This window comes from Urocitellus parryii, chromosome 13, assembly GCF_045843805.1.
Source record: "Urocitellus parryii isolate mUroPar1 chromosome 13, mUroPar1.hap1, whole genome shotgun sequence".
In the NCBI taxonomy this organism is placed as follows: Eukaryota; Metazoa; Chordata; class Mammalia; order Rodentia; family Sciuridae; genus Urocitellus; species Urocitellus parryii.
Genome location: NC_135543.1, coordinates 26250912 through 26268162, shown reverse-complemented (window position 1 = coordinate 26268162; position 17251 = coordinate 26250912). Strand labels below are relative to the sequence as shown.

The 17251-nt window shown below is 39.8% G+C and overlaps 1 protein-coding gene across 1 annotated transcript in view; it reads right to left on the bottom strand.

Annotated features, from left to right (window-relative positions):
- Nucleotides 1–2414: 2414 nt before the first annotated feature.
- Hdhd2 (haloacid dehalogenase like hydrolase domain containing 2) overlaps nucleotides 2415–17251 on the bottom strand; it is a 39258-nt gene continuing 24421 nt past the window's right edge. The window contains exons 5-7 of the mRNA XM_026381293.2: nucleotides 10339–10555; nucleotides 8763–8826; nucleotides 2415–4014 (exon numbers count right to left, since the gene is read on the bottom strand). Coding sequence (XP_026237078.1) covers nucleotides 3911–4014; nucleotides 8763–8826; nucleotides 10339–10555 — 385 coding nt within the window. The 3' untranslated portion in view covers nucleotides 2415–3910. The remainder of the gene's footprint in view (nucleotides 4015–8762; nucleotides 8827–10338; nucleotides 10556–17251) is intronic.

Sequence of the window (17251 nt, the reverse complement as noted above, 5' to 3'; positions counted from 1 at the left end):
ATTTGGTCCAACATTGCCAGATCTTCTAATCTTCCTAGAAAACCCAGTAATTGATTTGCACTTGAATCTCCTGATTCTCAAATGTCAACAACTAAGGATGACCACCTGCCTGTACAACTCACATTCACTCCCACACTTCATTCCCATCAGAAGCCTTATCCGATGCACCTGGGATTATCTGGAATTACCAGATTATCCCATCCCTCCCTTTTATTGGTTTTAGTTGTCATCATATGAATCTCTCATTATAGTAGGTAGTCGTGTATTTGTGCATGTGTTTTGTTGCCCATTTACCCTCCTCAAATATAAGCCTTGACTGTGGTACTTTCTGGGCTGCTACTGAATGAATGAACATTTTTTTTTTTTAATGGCATAGGTCAAAGCTATCTGAGCAGCGTTTGCTTCACAGAATTTGTGACTTTTGTTCCATAGCACATACCTTGCTGCACAGAACTTCTCATTTAGAGGACTTACACACCATTTTGAACTTGTTAGAGCCCTTTATATATTGTCAGATGTATTTTTATATGCTTCAATTCCCCACCTAGAAGGTTGACATTGAAGAAGTCAGAGCAGCATTCCACTGTCTTCCTTATGCTTTACCCAGCAAGCATTTAATATGATTCTCTCAGCTACATCAGCCAGTGAAACAAACAGTTTAGATGTGTATGACATGAAGGTGAGCATTGGAAAATGTAAGGTACTCAAACCGAGAGATAAGCAGTTTGTTATGATAAATGATTTCTGGTGCTCGGGTGCCTCATTACTGCTCCTTAAAGAGAGTAACATGCTTTCAGCTAGTAGGCCTTGGTGGCTGGTGTAATAAAGTCAGTAAAGGCCTTGTGCATTTATGCTGAAAAGGCCTTTGTGACTTAGACCAACTAAGCGTGATAATGCAAACAAGGCCCTGTGTAAACAACTGCTAGTATGAAAAGGGTGTCTACCACTCAAGACAGAACCTTTGGTGAAACAGATTAATGTATTTTAAAAATTCTTAACTAGCTGGATACAGTGGTGCATGCTTTGCAATTCCAGTGGCTTGGGAGGCTGAGGCAGGAAGATCTTGGGTTCAAAGCCAGCCTCAGCAACGGAGAGGTGCGAGGAAAGCGGTGGAGCCTCCCGGTCCTCTGCACACCAACTCACAGCGCATGCCCTGCAGCCATCTCCTGACAGTGGGTATTCTCATCACTTTTCTAGAACCAAGGTGTCAGCCACTTGGTCCCTTTCCTGGCACAGGATAGGATTACAGTAAAAATTATACAGACACTGTCCTTGTGGTCAATACCACAAGAAGATCCTCTAATTGTGGGATGGGTGGAGAAGGAAACTCTACAGATGCTTGAATTACTTGTACTTCCTCTGTGAGGCTCAAGGTGGCCTATAACCAGCTAAGACTAACACTTGGAGTATTTGTAGCTATTTTGATCTAAGATGAGACTTTTATTTGTCTCCATGGACGTCTCTGTGGACAGGTGTCACTTAGCAAGCCATGTTTGTTAAATAAATATCTCAAACATGGAGGAAAGGGCAGAAGCCGATTCTCTGGGCCGGGTATGTCTGCTCAGGTCTCACCTATGCCTGGGACTGTTCAACTTCCTGATCCATCATGAGGTCTTAGCTCTAAGCTGTCTCCACATATCAACTCCATTATTTCCAAATGTCGAATGCAGCCTCCCTGATACGCATCTTTAAGGCAGTAACTCTACACTGAAACATTCCATGCCCCCCCCCAAAGCTATGCCTTCCAACATTACATTCCTGTAGTATTTAGTTTTATTGGTTCAATAACTGATCGCCTGTGTTGCAGCAAGTATAGAAAATGACTCAGTCTTGTCTGGTGGGGAGAAGAGAAGTGTGAAGACACAAGGGCAATATAAGAAGTGCCACCTGGGGATGAAGGAGGCTGCACCTTGCTCCAGTCTGCGGGCAGGGAAGACATCAGAGACACAGGAGTTGTCTTCCTGGTGTTCCTGACTTAAGCATTCTCCTTAGCTCTGATTAGAAAGGATCAAGGCAAAACCCTTCTTATATGCTTACTTCCCATAAAAATCAGGGATAGCACACCAGTTAGCACACGGCAACTGGCAAACATTTGATAAACTCCTAGGCAAGGAATCCCTAACTCCAGAGCACAAGTCAAAGTCAAAGCTGACTGTGGCCTGTCCACCAGGCAGTGCTTTCTACCTGCATGCTGGGCTTCTCCTGCTGCAGCTTTGCCCTGAGACTGCCCAAGTGCAGCATCATATCTCCTTTAATCCTCAGGAAGACTCTCTCAGAGACAGCCCCTTACTGGCAGACAGTCCCTTCACCCGTTCAGCACCACTGCAGACACACAGCACTTAATCTGCCCCATTCCAGTCTAAATACTTAAATGTGTTTCAAGTATTTAATATTCAACAGCAACCCTGTGTGGTAGGCACTGCCATTATCCCCATTTTACAAATAAAGACAGGAGGCCTGTGAGGTAAGGTGACTTGCTCAAGGTCAGAGGGCTTGGTGTATGCTGGTGGGACTCCAGAAGCTCTGCTCACAGCCACTCCATGCAGCCTGCTGACCTGGGGGCTTGGTCATTCCATGTCTGTCTTTTGCTTCTAGACATAAGTATTAAGTTGGGGCTTTTGCAAAAACAAGAAAAGTGCTTGCCCAACTATCATTTATTTAGCTTTGCTCCCTCCCATCCAAGACCGAGCTGATCTCTAAACAAGCATCAAAACCCGAAGCTCATTAACATCAGCGTGCACTTCAATAAGGTGAACACTACAATGATGTACAATTACATTCTAATAATTCAATGCCCAAGAGCCCTGTAAAACAATTGCAAAGGCCCAGGATTATCACAGTATGCAAATTCACTAGGAAAATCATTACCTACTTAGTCCCCTTCATTTGGGTGGGTTTAACATGAGAAGAATAATCCATGCTACAAGACGAGATTTCATTTTACAGCTGTAGTAACCAAGTACATAAAAGCTTGAATCTGTCCCAGTAGCTTCTAAAAGATTTTTCCCATAGTGTCAGAGGCAAAAATAATGAAATCTTGCAAATGTACAGTTAATAGGACCCTGGTGGACACTAACTTCAAAAATGCATGGTCTATAAGACATTAAAGGCTTGATTTTAGTTTCTGCACTGTTCCTGTTAATAACAATGTCTAATTAAAACATCTGTAAAATACTGATAGTTTTAATTTTACATAAAATTTCCAAAACAACTGTTACACAGTATAATAGGTATCTGCAATGAATAGGTTATTAATGGAAATATTATTTTAAATTAAAATCAGGTTCTAAATTTAAATTAGTCATCTCTGGCTAATGAAGAGAAAGGAAGTCACCCGTGCTGGAAATTCAACAGAAAATCTAGTTTTCAACATCTGTTAAAGTAAATTCACTCAACAGTCTGAAGGACAATTCATTTTGCTGCCTCTGTCTTGTACTCCACTTGGCTCTTTGGCTAGGTCTCACAGTTGAACTCAATTTCAAAACATGAGGCTAACGCACCTTTCAACGCATCACTTTATAATTTACAAACCACCATTCAACTTTATTCACAGTCTGAATCCCCCTCCCGATTTCCAGCAGGAGACAGCAGAGAACACCATTCCCCATTGGAGCTTCTCTCTCCCAGCCCTGCGAACCTGATGAATATTTTAGAGGGAATGGCATAAAATCTCAGCTTTTCTTTTCTTCAGGTCTCATCTTCTTTTACAAAATAAAACAAAAGAGATTAGCAAGGCTTAGTAGCTGGATGCAATTCAATACCTTTCTTTCTAATTAATGCACAATAAAAGAGGGTTAAAGCATAATCAGCTCTGAATGGCTCGTGGCTACTGATGCTGCACCAAGTTGGTAAGGGATCCATTCCAGACAATGAAAGCTGTGTGTCAAGTTGCTTCACATTCACAGGAGGGTCACAGGAGATGCTGCAGAATGTGGTCCACGGCATGAGGGAAACTCTCACAAGTTAGGTAGGGAGGTGGACTAATTTTTTCTTCATCTGCTGCTCGGTATTTCCCTGAAATGAAGGAAAAGCCAGTGAACAGAGCCTACTGCTAGAATGCTAAATTAATCATGCCCCCTGAGCACCTGGCCTTTACTTACTTAGTAAATTAGGGGATCCACATCCCCTAAAGCACTTTTTATTGAGGTTTCAGGATGCAAGGAGGCAGTTCAAAGAAATGTCACATTCAGTGTTGTCACAGGTCCTCTGGTTGTTCACAAGGGACAATCACAGGTCACATGGTGGTTAAGATTCCCTTCAAATCACCGCTAATGAAATTACTTTCCTTCCCCACCCCACCCCTTAAGATAGAAAGGATGATTAAATCAATGATTTCAAATAGAAGTTCATATCTGGGAGGGCAGAGACCTTGTAGGCTCTGAGGGTGACTGGAACGTGCTGCTGTCAATCTACCCTGGAAGCCTGGGGGTGGAGAAAGGAAAGTAATGGGTGCTCCCAGGGCAGTGCCAGGCAGGGTAGCAGGTAGGCATTAGGTGACAGGAACACTGCCAGACTCTCTTGACTCTGGAATTCCAGGTAGCCTGCTGTTCCTGGGCCTGGCACACAACTCGACACCCCAACTCAGAGGAACCATTCCACTACAGTGGTTATGGAGAGCTTTCATACATGTGAATCAGATGGTGCATGGTCCCTATTTAAATACACTTCTCAGGCCCCAGTGCCCTTCAGAAAAGCTCTTCCCTGTTATTCTCTCTCTCCTAGAACATTGTTCTTTGCCTCCACATTTATGGCAGCGTGCAACAATGCATTTACTTGTTTAATGTCTGCCTCGAATCTAAAGGACTGTAAGCTTCCTCAGAGCAGAGACTGTCTGTCGGGTGCCCCAGTGGATTCCCAGCACAAACATCAACACCAGCACGCCTTCCCTAAATATTTGTTTAAAAGAATAAATGCAATGAATAAAAGGAAGGAGGGAGTAATGAATGGGAAGAGGTGGGCAGGGAAAAGAGAAGTGTTGGGGGGGGCGTTGCAGGAGGACCACAGGAAGGAGGCTACTTATCTGCACTTATATTTTTGCTCTCTCATTCCATTTTCTGTTATCTCTGCTATTTATTTGTCTGCTTTATTCAATTTTTTCTGCCTAAATCCAGCTGCCCCAACAACAGGCCCACCTTTTCTACAACTCCCTCTTTAGGAGGTGATATGGTTTGGATATGAGGTGTTCCCCAAAGTTCATGTTAGGCCACGCAGGAATGTTCAGAGGTGAAGGGGTTTGATCATGACAGCTGTAACCCCATCAGTGGAGCAGCGAATGGTGGACCATGGGGTGCTATCTGTAGGCCAGCTGGGCCTGGCTGGAAGAAACAGGTCACGATGGGGGTTGGGGGTGTCCTTGGCTCTGTGAGTGTGCACTCTCTTTCTCTTTCCTGGCTGCCAAGAGCTGAGCAGCTTTCCTCTGCCACGCGTCCTTCCACCATGATGTTTTGCCTCGCCTCAGGCCCACAGCAATGGAGCTGGACAACCATGGACTGAGTCTCTGTAACTGTGAGCCCAAAGTAAACTTTTCCTCTTCTAAATTCTTGTCAGATATTTTGGTCACAGTGATGAACAGTTGACTAAACAGAGGGCTTTACCTAGCAAACGCAAAGCCTGAAACCTCAACCCCACTTCCACGTCTTTGCACTGTGCTGGAGAAGATATGTACTATCCTATCCTACTGACTGATTTGTTACAGAGAAGAAATCAGCATCAGGGCTGGGGATGTGGCTCAAGCGGTAAAGCGCTCGCCTGGCATGCGTGGGGCACTGGGTTCGATCCTCAGCACCACATAAAATAAAATAAAGATGTGTCCACTGAAAACTGAAAAATAAATATTAAAAAATTCTCTCCTTCTCTCTCTCTCCCCCTCTTAAAAAAAAAAAAGAAATCAGCATCAAATGTACATCTAGGTAATTGGCATATACCTCACTTACCCCAGCACCCTCAAGTCACTTCTCCATAGCATGATCCATATGGAAAATTCTACTGGCAGTTTCCGTTTCCCCCACCCCCACCTCAAGCTTAAGTCCTTTAAGTATAAGCTTCTCTTCAAGGTTTCTGCTTGGTCTCATAGGTATGTTAATAAATAACTTGCTGTGTTACCTACTTCCAAGATCTATGGTGTAAGGGGCAAGTAAGTTTCTTAACTACAGAGTTAAGGGCTTCTAGAATGTTTCTGCTTGTCTGGCTTTGCCAGTGGGGTCTCTACAAAGTACAGATGATACCAGTGGCCCAAGAATATGTTCCAGTTCTGGCACCTCACACGGAGCCTGTACACAGCAGGTGCTCAATGTCAGCAAGAGGAATGAAGCAGCATCCCTGCCCTGCAGCAGCCTGTGCCTCTGTGAGTGAATAAATTAACAGGGGGGACTTAGGAGGCCATGCTGATGCTATAAGACAAAGGGCAAGCTCATTTCTTTCTACATGACTACTTTATAAGTTAAACAGAGATGAATTCTGGTTAGGACAAGTCAAAACCCTTATTAAGATTTTAAATCTTTATTAAAAAATAACTAAAAAAATGTATATTATGTATCTACCATATGCTACCCATTGAAAAAAAATTGCTCAAGACTATCCACAAATAGTACTTCTTACTGAATATGAATTAAAATATTTTAGTAGTTTTAAACACTGTGAAGCCCAGTGCTTGTCCATAGTATTGGGCTAAATTTTATCAATGGAGCTCACAGTTTTAGAACAGTGGGCTTACTCTGGATTTTTGTGACCAAAAACCCAATAGTACAAGAGGGTCTATTTCTATGAGATGGACTTAGCTGCTTTATTAGTTACACATTTTAGATTTGACCGTTATGCTGTTAGCCTAAGACTAACTGGATGCTTTTCACACAGGCCACTCACGATACTGCACGGGTCCAGTTTTGATAGCTGGTATAAATCCTTAACTATGTGAGCTCAAGAAAGGAAATGTTTATGGGAATAATACCCACAAGCAAAAATAGTTATCTGAGGATCCCTTAATGGGATAAAACTGAAGGCAGAACAGTGAGAACAAAGACGCAGAGAGGATGATGTGGTCTGTGTTTCCTGACTTGGTTAATGCTTCCTCTTGCTACTTACATCACAGGGCCATAACATTCCCGGGTAGGTGACAATCATTTTGATGGAGAAATGTGAAAAGACATTGTGTTAATCCTGCAGTGACTGGTGTTACTATCGGTGGGCCCAGGATGGCCCACTCCAGAGCTCAGGCTCTAGCAGATGTGGGGTTTCCCTCTGTACCTCTTATTCAACTCTAGCTCCATCTAGATTTTCCCATTTTAATTTTAAAGTAACTTTTCCGCAATCACAATTTTCTTGAACTCAGGTCATAGTCACTTTCTCTAAAAGATTTCCCCATGGTAAAACTCCTATGACTTTTATGTTTCAATTTTACCTTTTCTGAACAGTCTGTTAAATAGTTTCACTACCATCATATGAAACTATGCAAATGAGCTCCCAGAGTTGTGTACACAACTGTTTATCTGTTACTTGATTTACAAAAACCTGATGGCAATTCTTGGACAAGATTTCCCATTATTATGTGCTATTAGTTTTGAATTCAGCAGGTGCCATTTGAGGGTGGGGTGGGAACCTTTCATTATCTTTTGAAAAACCCATTAAATTTCCCCATGCAAAAATATCTGACCCTCTCACAACTCCCATGACTGTTTCTTCTTTACCTTGAAGAGACTACAAGTAGACCACCTAAGGGATCCTCACCTAGGAGATTCAAGGGCCCAAAGGGAAAAGAGCCATGACCAGAGTTTCATACAGCAAATCAGCACAGAAATGAGACCAGAATACAGGACACTGAATCAGTCAAAATATCGTATTGGGGGCTGGGGTTGTGGCTCAGCGGTAGAGTGCTCACCTAGATTGTGCGAGGCCCTGGGTTCGATCCTCAGTACCACATAAAAATAAATAAATAAAATAAAGGTATTGTGTCCAACCACAACTAAAAAAAAATATTAAAAAAATATGTCATATTAGGTGAATAGTCTCCAAGAAGGTCTTTCTTTTTTCTTAAAATTTGAGAGATCATATAAAGTAAACCTAATTTTAGTGTAGGAAATACTTCTTAAGCTTTTGGTCACCAAAACCAGCAAATGAAAATAAAGAAGTTTTTTATGTGTGTGCTGGTATGTATATATTTTCACACCACCTTCCCCCAACTATATTCAACTCTAGCCTGTACTGAGGATTAAAATTGGGAGCAGGCCACTTTTTTTCTGTTATTGTATTCTTTATTTTTTTCTTTTTGAGACAGTCTAAGTTGCTGAGGCAGGCCTTGAACTTACGATCTTCCTGCCTCAGCCTCCTTAGTTGTTGAGACTACAGGTGTGTGTCATGCCCACCCAGCTGGTATATATTTTTTTAAAATGCAAGCGTGAAGATAGAGGATCAGAGCACACAGATGACCAGTTCTTAAAGAAATCAACTTTATCATCAGATAGCTGGCATAAAACAAATGTTTTCTCAGAGCACCACAATTCATGGTCCTTGCTCCATTCCGACATGGTGAACAGGGCAGGTACTATCAGGCCTCGAGCCCTGATCTTCCCACCTTTTTGCAGCATGTTCCCCCCACCCCTATGGTCTTTTTCCTTTTAATCCTAAGCCCATTTCATTTTTCTTCATGTAGAAAGAAAATTAGAGCCCAGAGTTCTACCATTTCAACAAAGGCTATTCTTTGGGCAACTGTGAACTCTACCACCCTGTTTTTGGAAAGGCATTTGGAAAGGCATACAGAAGATACCTACCAGTTTTTACTAAAATGCCCAGCATGCCAGCATTTTGAGCCCCGCCAACATCATCCCTGCAATCCTGGAAAAGCAGAAAAAGGCACTTAGTCCAGCGTCTTTTATTGCTTGCCAACACATTCTGCCAACAATTAATTAGGATGGGATCGCCACTTGGAATCCCCTGCTTTTTATTTTCAAAATGAAAGAGGAGAAGGTGAAAAGGGGTGACTCCACATGAAATACTCTGAGGAGGAGAACCATATTTGGAGAAGAAAGCGCTGCTGAGGTGGAAAGCAAACACTAGCGTAAGGAATTCCAGTAACTGAACACGGACAACAGTGAAGAGTCTATGCCTTGCCACAAGTATACCTATTTCTTCTTAAAACAGATCACCGGGGAAAAAAGCATTCTATGCATTTGACAGCTTGTACAGTGAATAACTCAGCTGTAAACAGTGAATGAACTCGATTTAGAAGATCACTTTTTAGTGGCCCACGTAATATATTACTCTTAATTTCCATCCAATTGTCTATAATAGATAGGATCAAATCAAAGCAGTATACTTAATCAGACTGTAACTATTTATGTTTACTTCACTAAATCTGGGAATCACACATCAATCTGTAAAGGGAGCTCCCCTGTCCAATTCTTATTCAAATAGGGATAAACACACTTACACAGTGGCGTGCATCTTTACTCCCAGCACATGGGAGTGAGACAGGAAGATCACATTTGAGCCTAGGAGTCTGAGGCCAACCTGGGCAACATAGTAAGACCTTTTCCAACAAAACGAAAAAAAACTAACAAAATAGTAAGAAACCCACCAAAACAGAATATAAAACAAAATAAATAAATACTTGGTTGAGTGTAACAATGAATGCAAGGCAATTAAAATTCCAAGGCCTGGTCAAGTAATCAGTCCTAAGAAAAAAATAATAAAGAAAAAGAAAATCAGTCCTGCTATCTCATATGTACAAGCAGGATTCATTCAGATTATGCCTAAAGAAGATTTTTTCCACAAAAATCTTTAAGTTTGTTCATCAATGACCCTTAGAAATTAGCTTCAGAATGTCAAACTCTTTGTTTAAGGTCTTACTTAAAACCTTTTTCCATTATAGTCAAATTTGCCCATTGAAGAAATGGGGATGGGGAGAGGAAGAAGGGAAATGGGAAAAAGAAAATAAGAAGGAAGCTGGGCATGGTGGCACACACCTGTAATCCCAGCAGCTGGGGAGGTTGAGGCTGGAGGATCACTACTTATAAAAGTCCTTAGTTATATTTTGTTCTCTGCATAATGCTCAAAATACTTTAGGTTTTATAGGGATTTTCTTCAGAAAAAAATGTAAAGCATTTAACTGACTTGCAATATAAACATTTTTTAAAATTATACATGCCCTCACACTTTGGAGAACTGTCAGAAACAATCAAAATTTCAAATGCTTACAAGAATACTGTCAAACATCTACAGGAAAGCTTGCTTCTGACTATTCTTCTCTTGAGTAACAAAAAGTCCACTTCCCTAAAGCAGTGCTTCAAAGCCAGCCGTCCTAGCAAAGGGGTGAGTGCAGGGCATCTCCTGGGCTCTTCTACTTACATCTCCTATCATGACGGCCTCTTCAGGTTCACAGCCAGTGCCCCGCAATGCTTCCAAAAAGAACGTCTTTTCTGGTTTCCCCACTACTATGGCGCTGGTGTCAGTGGCATACTCTAAAGCAGTCACAAAGGGTCCAGGCCCCAGGGCTAAGCCATCTTTTCTCTTGTAATACCTGGCTTTGTGGATCGCTATCAGAGGCGCTCCATCCAGGAGTAATCTAGAGAGACCAAAAAAACAAAAACTGGCTAAAAGCAAGGCTTTTATAACTGGAAAAGAATGTCAGACTGGCAAAGTGGTTTTACTCACACTCACAGAAACAAATAGTTTCTTATTAACTTTTAATGACTTGCTGTCTTCTAATGAATTCACGAAGAACTGCTGGGAATTACATTCAGATACACTAAAGAAAGGTGATAGATTATTAAATTTGGGATTGCTTCAACCTTTTACCTTTCGTGGTTTCAGACACTTTACCCAAATCACCAGGGAAAGAGAATTAAGAGAACTAAAGCTAAATAAGGCACTCTAGGGAAGAGGCTTAACTTAATGAGACGTGTTGTTTCAGCCTTCCCTAATGGTAAGCAGGAGGCTCCTGAGCCTGAAAACGCTGCTAGACTGTTGCTGAGGCAACTTAGGAAGTGCACTTCAGAAACACTGAATTCCTGTTTCCTCGCCTCCAAAATGTAAATTTCTTTTTACTTCAGAAATTTATTTAACTGTTTTTTTTTTTTAACCGAATTTCTGCATGTAATTTCACCCCTTCATTGTACCTAACTGCTTTCGATGGTGTTTGCAAATAAGGCCATCTTCCCAAAGCACATACTGACAAAGTTTAAGGGGACAGCCTGCGGTCTAGTCCCTTCCTTGATTCCGATAGAGAACAAACAACTCTCACACCAAACAAAGGTGTAGTTTTCCTGTCAGTTTGGTAACAAAACTCTACATATAGCTAAGGATCTTCCTTTGTGACTCAGGTAAAATACAACAAAACAAATCTCTGTGAACTTAACACTCACCTCTCACCCCCAGATCTGCCACTCACCCCAACAATGTCACCTTCAGTCACCCAGAAGTAGTCATGCACAAATAATTATCTAATGGAATACAGGACATGATATATTTCTCAAACTGCTCTTAACCAACGGAATAAATGACCTCACTAGCTTAATTTACTTTAAGTCATCTACTTAGTTAAAATATTTAGTATGTCCATGGAGGAAGAATTCATCACTTCTTACCCTTCACAATTATGAGTAATTAAGCGCTCAACTATGAAACTGCTGAATTATTCTTGTCAGTGGGCATGGAAATAACTTCCTGTGGGAGATGCAGAATTCAGACATTTGTGATTAAATATTTTATTAAGTAAAAACCAATACTGGACTATTACAAGGACTTACTGTTAGTTACTACAAATTGCTCACAGCACAGATCCTTCAAATTTGTTCACTAATATTAATACAAATTTATTTCTGAAAGCAGACCTTGAAATCCAGCATTAAGAAATCTGCAAAGCCTCTCCTTTGGCCTTAACCACAGCTGATAGCAATGAGTTAGCAATGGGTGATTCATCCATCCCCCTCTTTCACCCCACCCCAATCCCATTTATTTGCTTCTCTACCACGGAACTGGAATTCTTTATGCAACAGACCTCAAAATTGCTTTCCACTTATATAGCTAAACTAAAAACTCATTTGATTTAGCTTTGTTAATATTTTATTATATATTAACTGGGGATAAGACTTATCAGCCTGATTGATGTGTGTACTTAATTCCAGGCAGCACTTCTGTGTTTTCCCTGGAAGGGCTGGAACAGTGTGTTCCTAAGTGGGAACTGGTTCTGCACTAGTCTGGAGAAGAGCATCTCTCAGGGCAATGGTTCCTGCCTTAACTGTTCTCTGTACAGCATAAGCTTCACTGGATCTTGGAAGAGCTGAGGCATATTTAGGATGAACTAAAAGGGAAACATTTCATAGGGCACAGATTAAAAAATCTTTCACAGTTAAATATTTAAAAAATATTAGAAATAGACACCCCAATACTTGGTAGTGGTCTTATATACTAAACAGGCAACAAATGGTTGGTTTTGTTACCAGAAGGAACACATCAGGAGGAAATCTATAAGCCTGTTGAGTATAAAGAAGCAAAGGAAAAATGCAAAAAGAGGTCTGACACCAAATTTCTGGCTATAAATTCCAGGTAAGCTAAAAATTCCTAGCCAGGGAACAGGACCACAATTGCAATGAGAGAAAAAGCCATGGAGATAATTTAAATTCAGAGCCACAAAACATTATTGCAAGGAACCTTAAGGCACATTAAGGCCAACATGCCCGTTTCACAGATGAAGAAACCATCCAGAGACGCTGGCTGAGCTTAGTGGTACCAACCAGGGAGCTCTAGAGCCAGTGCTATAACCCGGAACTTAAGAAAACCAGTGGAGCCCTCTTCCACATACAGTCCATTATCTTTCTAAATAACTTAACCTCTCGAGGGAAGTGATCAACTTGCCACCATTTCTGCTGAAGGTGGAGCATGTAGAAATGAAATCACCCTGCAGCTTAAGTCACCATCAGACACCTCTTATCTGTTCAATATCAAACTAATGGATCTCTCTCACCCTACTCTCCCAAAGTGTTCCTCCCCCAATCTTTTCCATCCCCCAAAATTCATCCAGAAACCTAGTAGTTATCCTTGATTTCTCACTTTCCCTCACCATCCCCACATCTCTGTTAATCATCAAATCCAGTAATTTATAATTTCAAAACAAAATTTAAATGTTTCAAATCTGTTTTACTCTCCAACCTGAATTGCTGCTATAGACTCCCAATAATAGGACATTATTCTTGTCCTATTATTCCAGTTTACTGTACAGGCAATAGCAGGAGTTTTAAAAAGCACAGATGGGACCATGTTGCTCCCCTGCTGAAAATCCTTCAATAACTTCTCATTGCAAACAGCATAAAATTCAAAGTCCTTCGCATGGCTTGTGGGGCTTGCACTATCTTCCTGCACCTACCGTGTCCACATCTCCAATCTCAAGTCACTTTCCCTACTGCGGACTGTATTCCAGTCACAGCTGTCTGCTATTATTTCCTAAAAAAAGATCAAACTGTTTCCTGCTTCAACCCCCATGGTGGTCCCTCCACCTGAATGGCCCTATACTTTTCACATAACTTTCTTCTATTCATTTGACAAGTCTCAGCTAAATCTCAGTACAACAAAGAAGCCAATTCCAGTCTCCCTATTTAAATAAAGTGGACTTCTTCCTCACATTTCATTTCTATCTCATCCCTCCCTTTTTTCCCTTCATATCACTTGTCATAATTTTCAATACTTTCCAACTGTCTGGTCAGTCTTCTTCACTAGAATATAATCTCCACAATGCAGTCACTGCATCTGACTTTTTTTTAAAAAAAAAAAAAGGTCTAGCACTGCTCACAAAATGATTATTGAATAAATTAGTTAACAGATGAACCTTTGTATGCCCCAGTACCCTGCCTAAAACATAGGGAATAATATATACTGTCCTGGGAGCTAACAGGGACAATGGATGCAAGCAGACCTTCTCACAGTATGTTTCTCACAATAATGACAACTATTTGTAAATGTGGGATATACAGTCCTTACACTATTTAAAATAGGTAACAGCAATTCACTTCATATTTGTGGGCCTCAGTTTCAAATGAAGGGGTTGAACTACATCAGGGCTTTTCAGTATCAGTTCTACTAACATTTGGGGCTAGAAAATGCTGTTTCATAAATCACCTTGACCTTTATCCACCAGATGCCAGTAGTACCCTTCGTCAGTTATGATAACCAAGTGTCTCCAGGCATTGCCAGATGAGAATCACTGAACAAGAACTGCCAAAGTATTAACATTCAAGTATTTTTTTTTATTAAAAATACAAACACAAGGACTGGGACTGTAGCTCAGTGGTAGAGGACTTGCCATGCACGTATGAGGCACTGAGTTCGATCCTAGCACCACATAAAAATAAATAAAGATATTTTGCCCCACTTACAACTAAAAAAAATATTAAATACAAACACAAATGACAAAAGTTTAAATTAAAACAATAGTGAATCATAAAAAGCATCAAAGGAAAACTCTATTAATATTTAATTGAAACCCCCAGAATACCTCTAATATCACACTGATGCAGTCATTTTTAATTACTGAAAAAATACACTGAGTTTTCAGGGATTCTATGATCCCCATGAAATAGAAATCTTCTGAGAATACTATATATTGAGAGAAGTGATGAAATGACAAAACAGAAGATCTAAGACAAGCTCAACACTGCTATTTCTGGTTAGGATCAAAAGTGAAAAGCAAATATATTCATATAGCTTAGTGAGCTGGTACAAAATATTAAAAGAGGTAAAATATTAAAGTTTTACCCTTGAATTCAGAAATAAGATAAGGCTACTTACTATCATCACTTCTATTTAACACTATAGTAGAGATCCTGACCTTACAATAAAGCAAGAAAAAGAAAAATATAAGAAGTGGAAAGAGAAATGTAAAACTGTAATTATTAATGGAAAGCCCAATTGTTTATGTAGAAAATGCAATTTCAAAGATTCTACAAATAAGTCACTGGAATCACCAAGGAAATGTAAGAAGGTTGCTGAATACAAGGTTAATATACAAAATCCCAATGAAATTTCTACATATTAACAAAAATGAAAATAAAATTTAGTGAAGTACTACTTACAATGGCACTAAACAACATGAAATACAAGGAATAATTTAATAAAATATGTCTAAGACCCATACTTTGAAAAATACAAAACACTGATGAGATAATGTAAAAAAAAAAAAGTGGAAAGACATTATGTTCAGATGCAGATTCTACCATATCCACAGATTCAATAAAGTATCAATCAAACTTCCAGCAAACTTTTTTTTTTTAATGTTGGATGGATATCAACAAGTTGCTTCCAAAATTTTTATGGAAATGCAAAGCATGTGGAACAGTCAAGGTAATCTTAAAGAAAAATAAAGTTGAAGGATGTACCCTGTCAGCTATTAAGAATTATTGTAAAGCTATAGTAATCAAGATACTGGGAATAAAGCCACATAATATAGTATATGGTTACTTAATTTATGTCAGAAGGACAACTACAATTCAGTGGGAGGTAAAGAATGGATCTTTTTTTTCCACTATTTTATTGTCCTTTTTAGACATACGTGACAGTAGAGTGTGTTTTGACATATACATACATGGAATATAATTTATTCTAATTAGAATCCCATTCTTGCAGTTGTAAAGAATGGATCTTTGCAATAAATATTGTTGGAACTAGATGCCTATAGGAAAAAGATAAAATGTGACCTCATACAATTCATAAAAACTCAAGGGGAGCTAGGTGGTGCATGTTATAATCCGAGCAGCTCAAGACGCTGAGGTAGAAGAAGCATGAGTTCAAAGCCAGCCTCTGAAACTTAGTGAGAGGCCCTAAGTAACATAGTGAGACCCTGTCTCTAAATAAAATATAAAAAGGGCTGGGGATGTGGCTCAGTGGTTAAGCACCTCTGGATTCAATCCCCAGTACCCCTCCCAAAAAAACCTTCAAGGAGATACTACATCTAATTGTTAATAAAGGTAAGGTAATAAAGCTTATGGAAGAAAACATGAGACTTATCTTCATGTTCTTGGGGTAAACAAAGTATAAGAGAAGAAAATAGTCACAAATTGTACTCCATCAAAATCAAGAACTTCATGTTCTCATACTCTTAAGAGAATTAAAAGGGAAACCATAGGTAGAAAGAAGATACTTGAGAAGAACTGGGTGCAGTGTGTACACCTGTAATCCCAATGGCTTGGGAGGCTGAAGCAGGAGGATGGCAAGTTCAAAGCTAGCCTCAGCAAATTAGAGGCTCCAAGCAACTCAGGGAGACCCTGTCTCTAAATAAAAAATATTTTTTTTAAAAAAAAAAAAGGGATGGGGATATGACTTAGTGGTTGAATGCCTCTGTGAACTCCAGTACAAAAAAAATAAATAAAAATAAAAATACCTCGAGTACATATATTCAAACAAAGACTCAAATTTATAAGACATAAAAAAACTTACAAATCAACAGAAAAAGATAATACAATATAAAGGATGAAAAAATTTGACTGGGTACATCACAAAAGAAAACATCCAATGTCCAACAAGTATATGAAAGGGTTTCAGCACTACTCATCAGAGGAATACAAATTGAAACTTAGTACACCACTATCTAAACCATAGCCACAATTACACAGACTGTTAATATTCTGGGGAAAATGTGAAATAATTGAACTCTCATTTGTAGCTAGTGAGAATGTATAGCTTGGTACAGTCACCTTGGAAAACTGTTTGGCAATATTTCCAAAAGCTCAACAATTATCTATCCTATTATCCAGCAATTTCACTTCCAGATCTATACCCAAGAGAACTGAATGCATGTCTCTCAAAAACATGTAGAAGAATGTTCATAGTAGCTGTATTCATAAGAGCAAAGCTGGAAGCAACTCAGAGCCCAATAACCGCATGATACATTAAAAAACAATGTCACCATAGTATGATTTCATTCATGTGAAGATCAAGAACTTGCAATACTGATGGAGTCAGAACAGTAGTTCTCTTGGGGAAGAGTGGACAGACTAGCAAAGGGAGCCCTCATGGGAATGTTCTTTATCATGAACACACTGGGGGTACATAGATTATCTATGTATAAAATTTTACTGAGTTGTATAATTTGTGTACTTCAGAAAAATCAGTAACAAAATGTATTTTTGTAACTTACTCCCCTGAAACATTTATTTAGAGAGTAGCAAGAGCTGCCTTAATCATAAAAGAATTTATCCCCAGGGGCTGGGGTTGTGGCTCAGTGGTAGAGCGTTCGCCTAGCACCAGTGAGGCACTGGGTTTGATCCTCAGC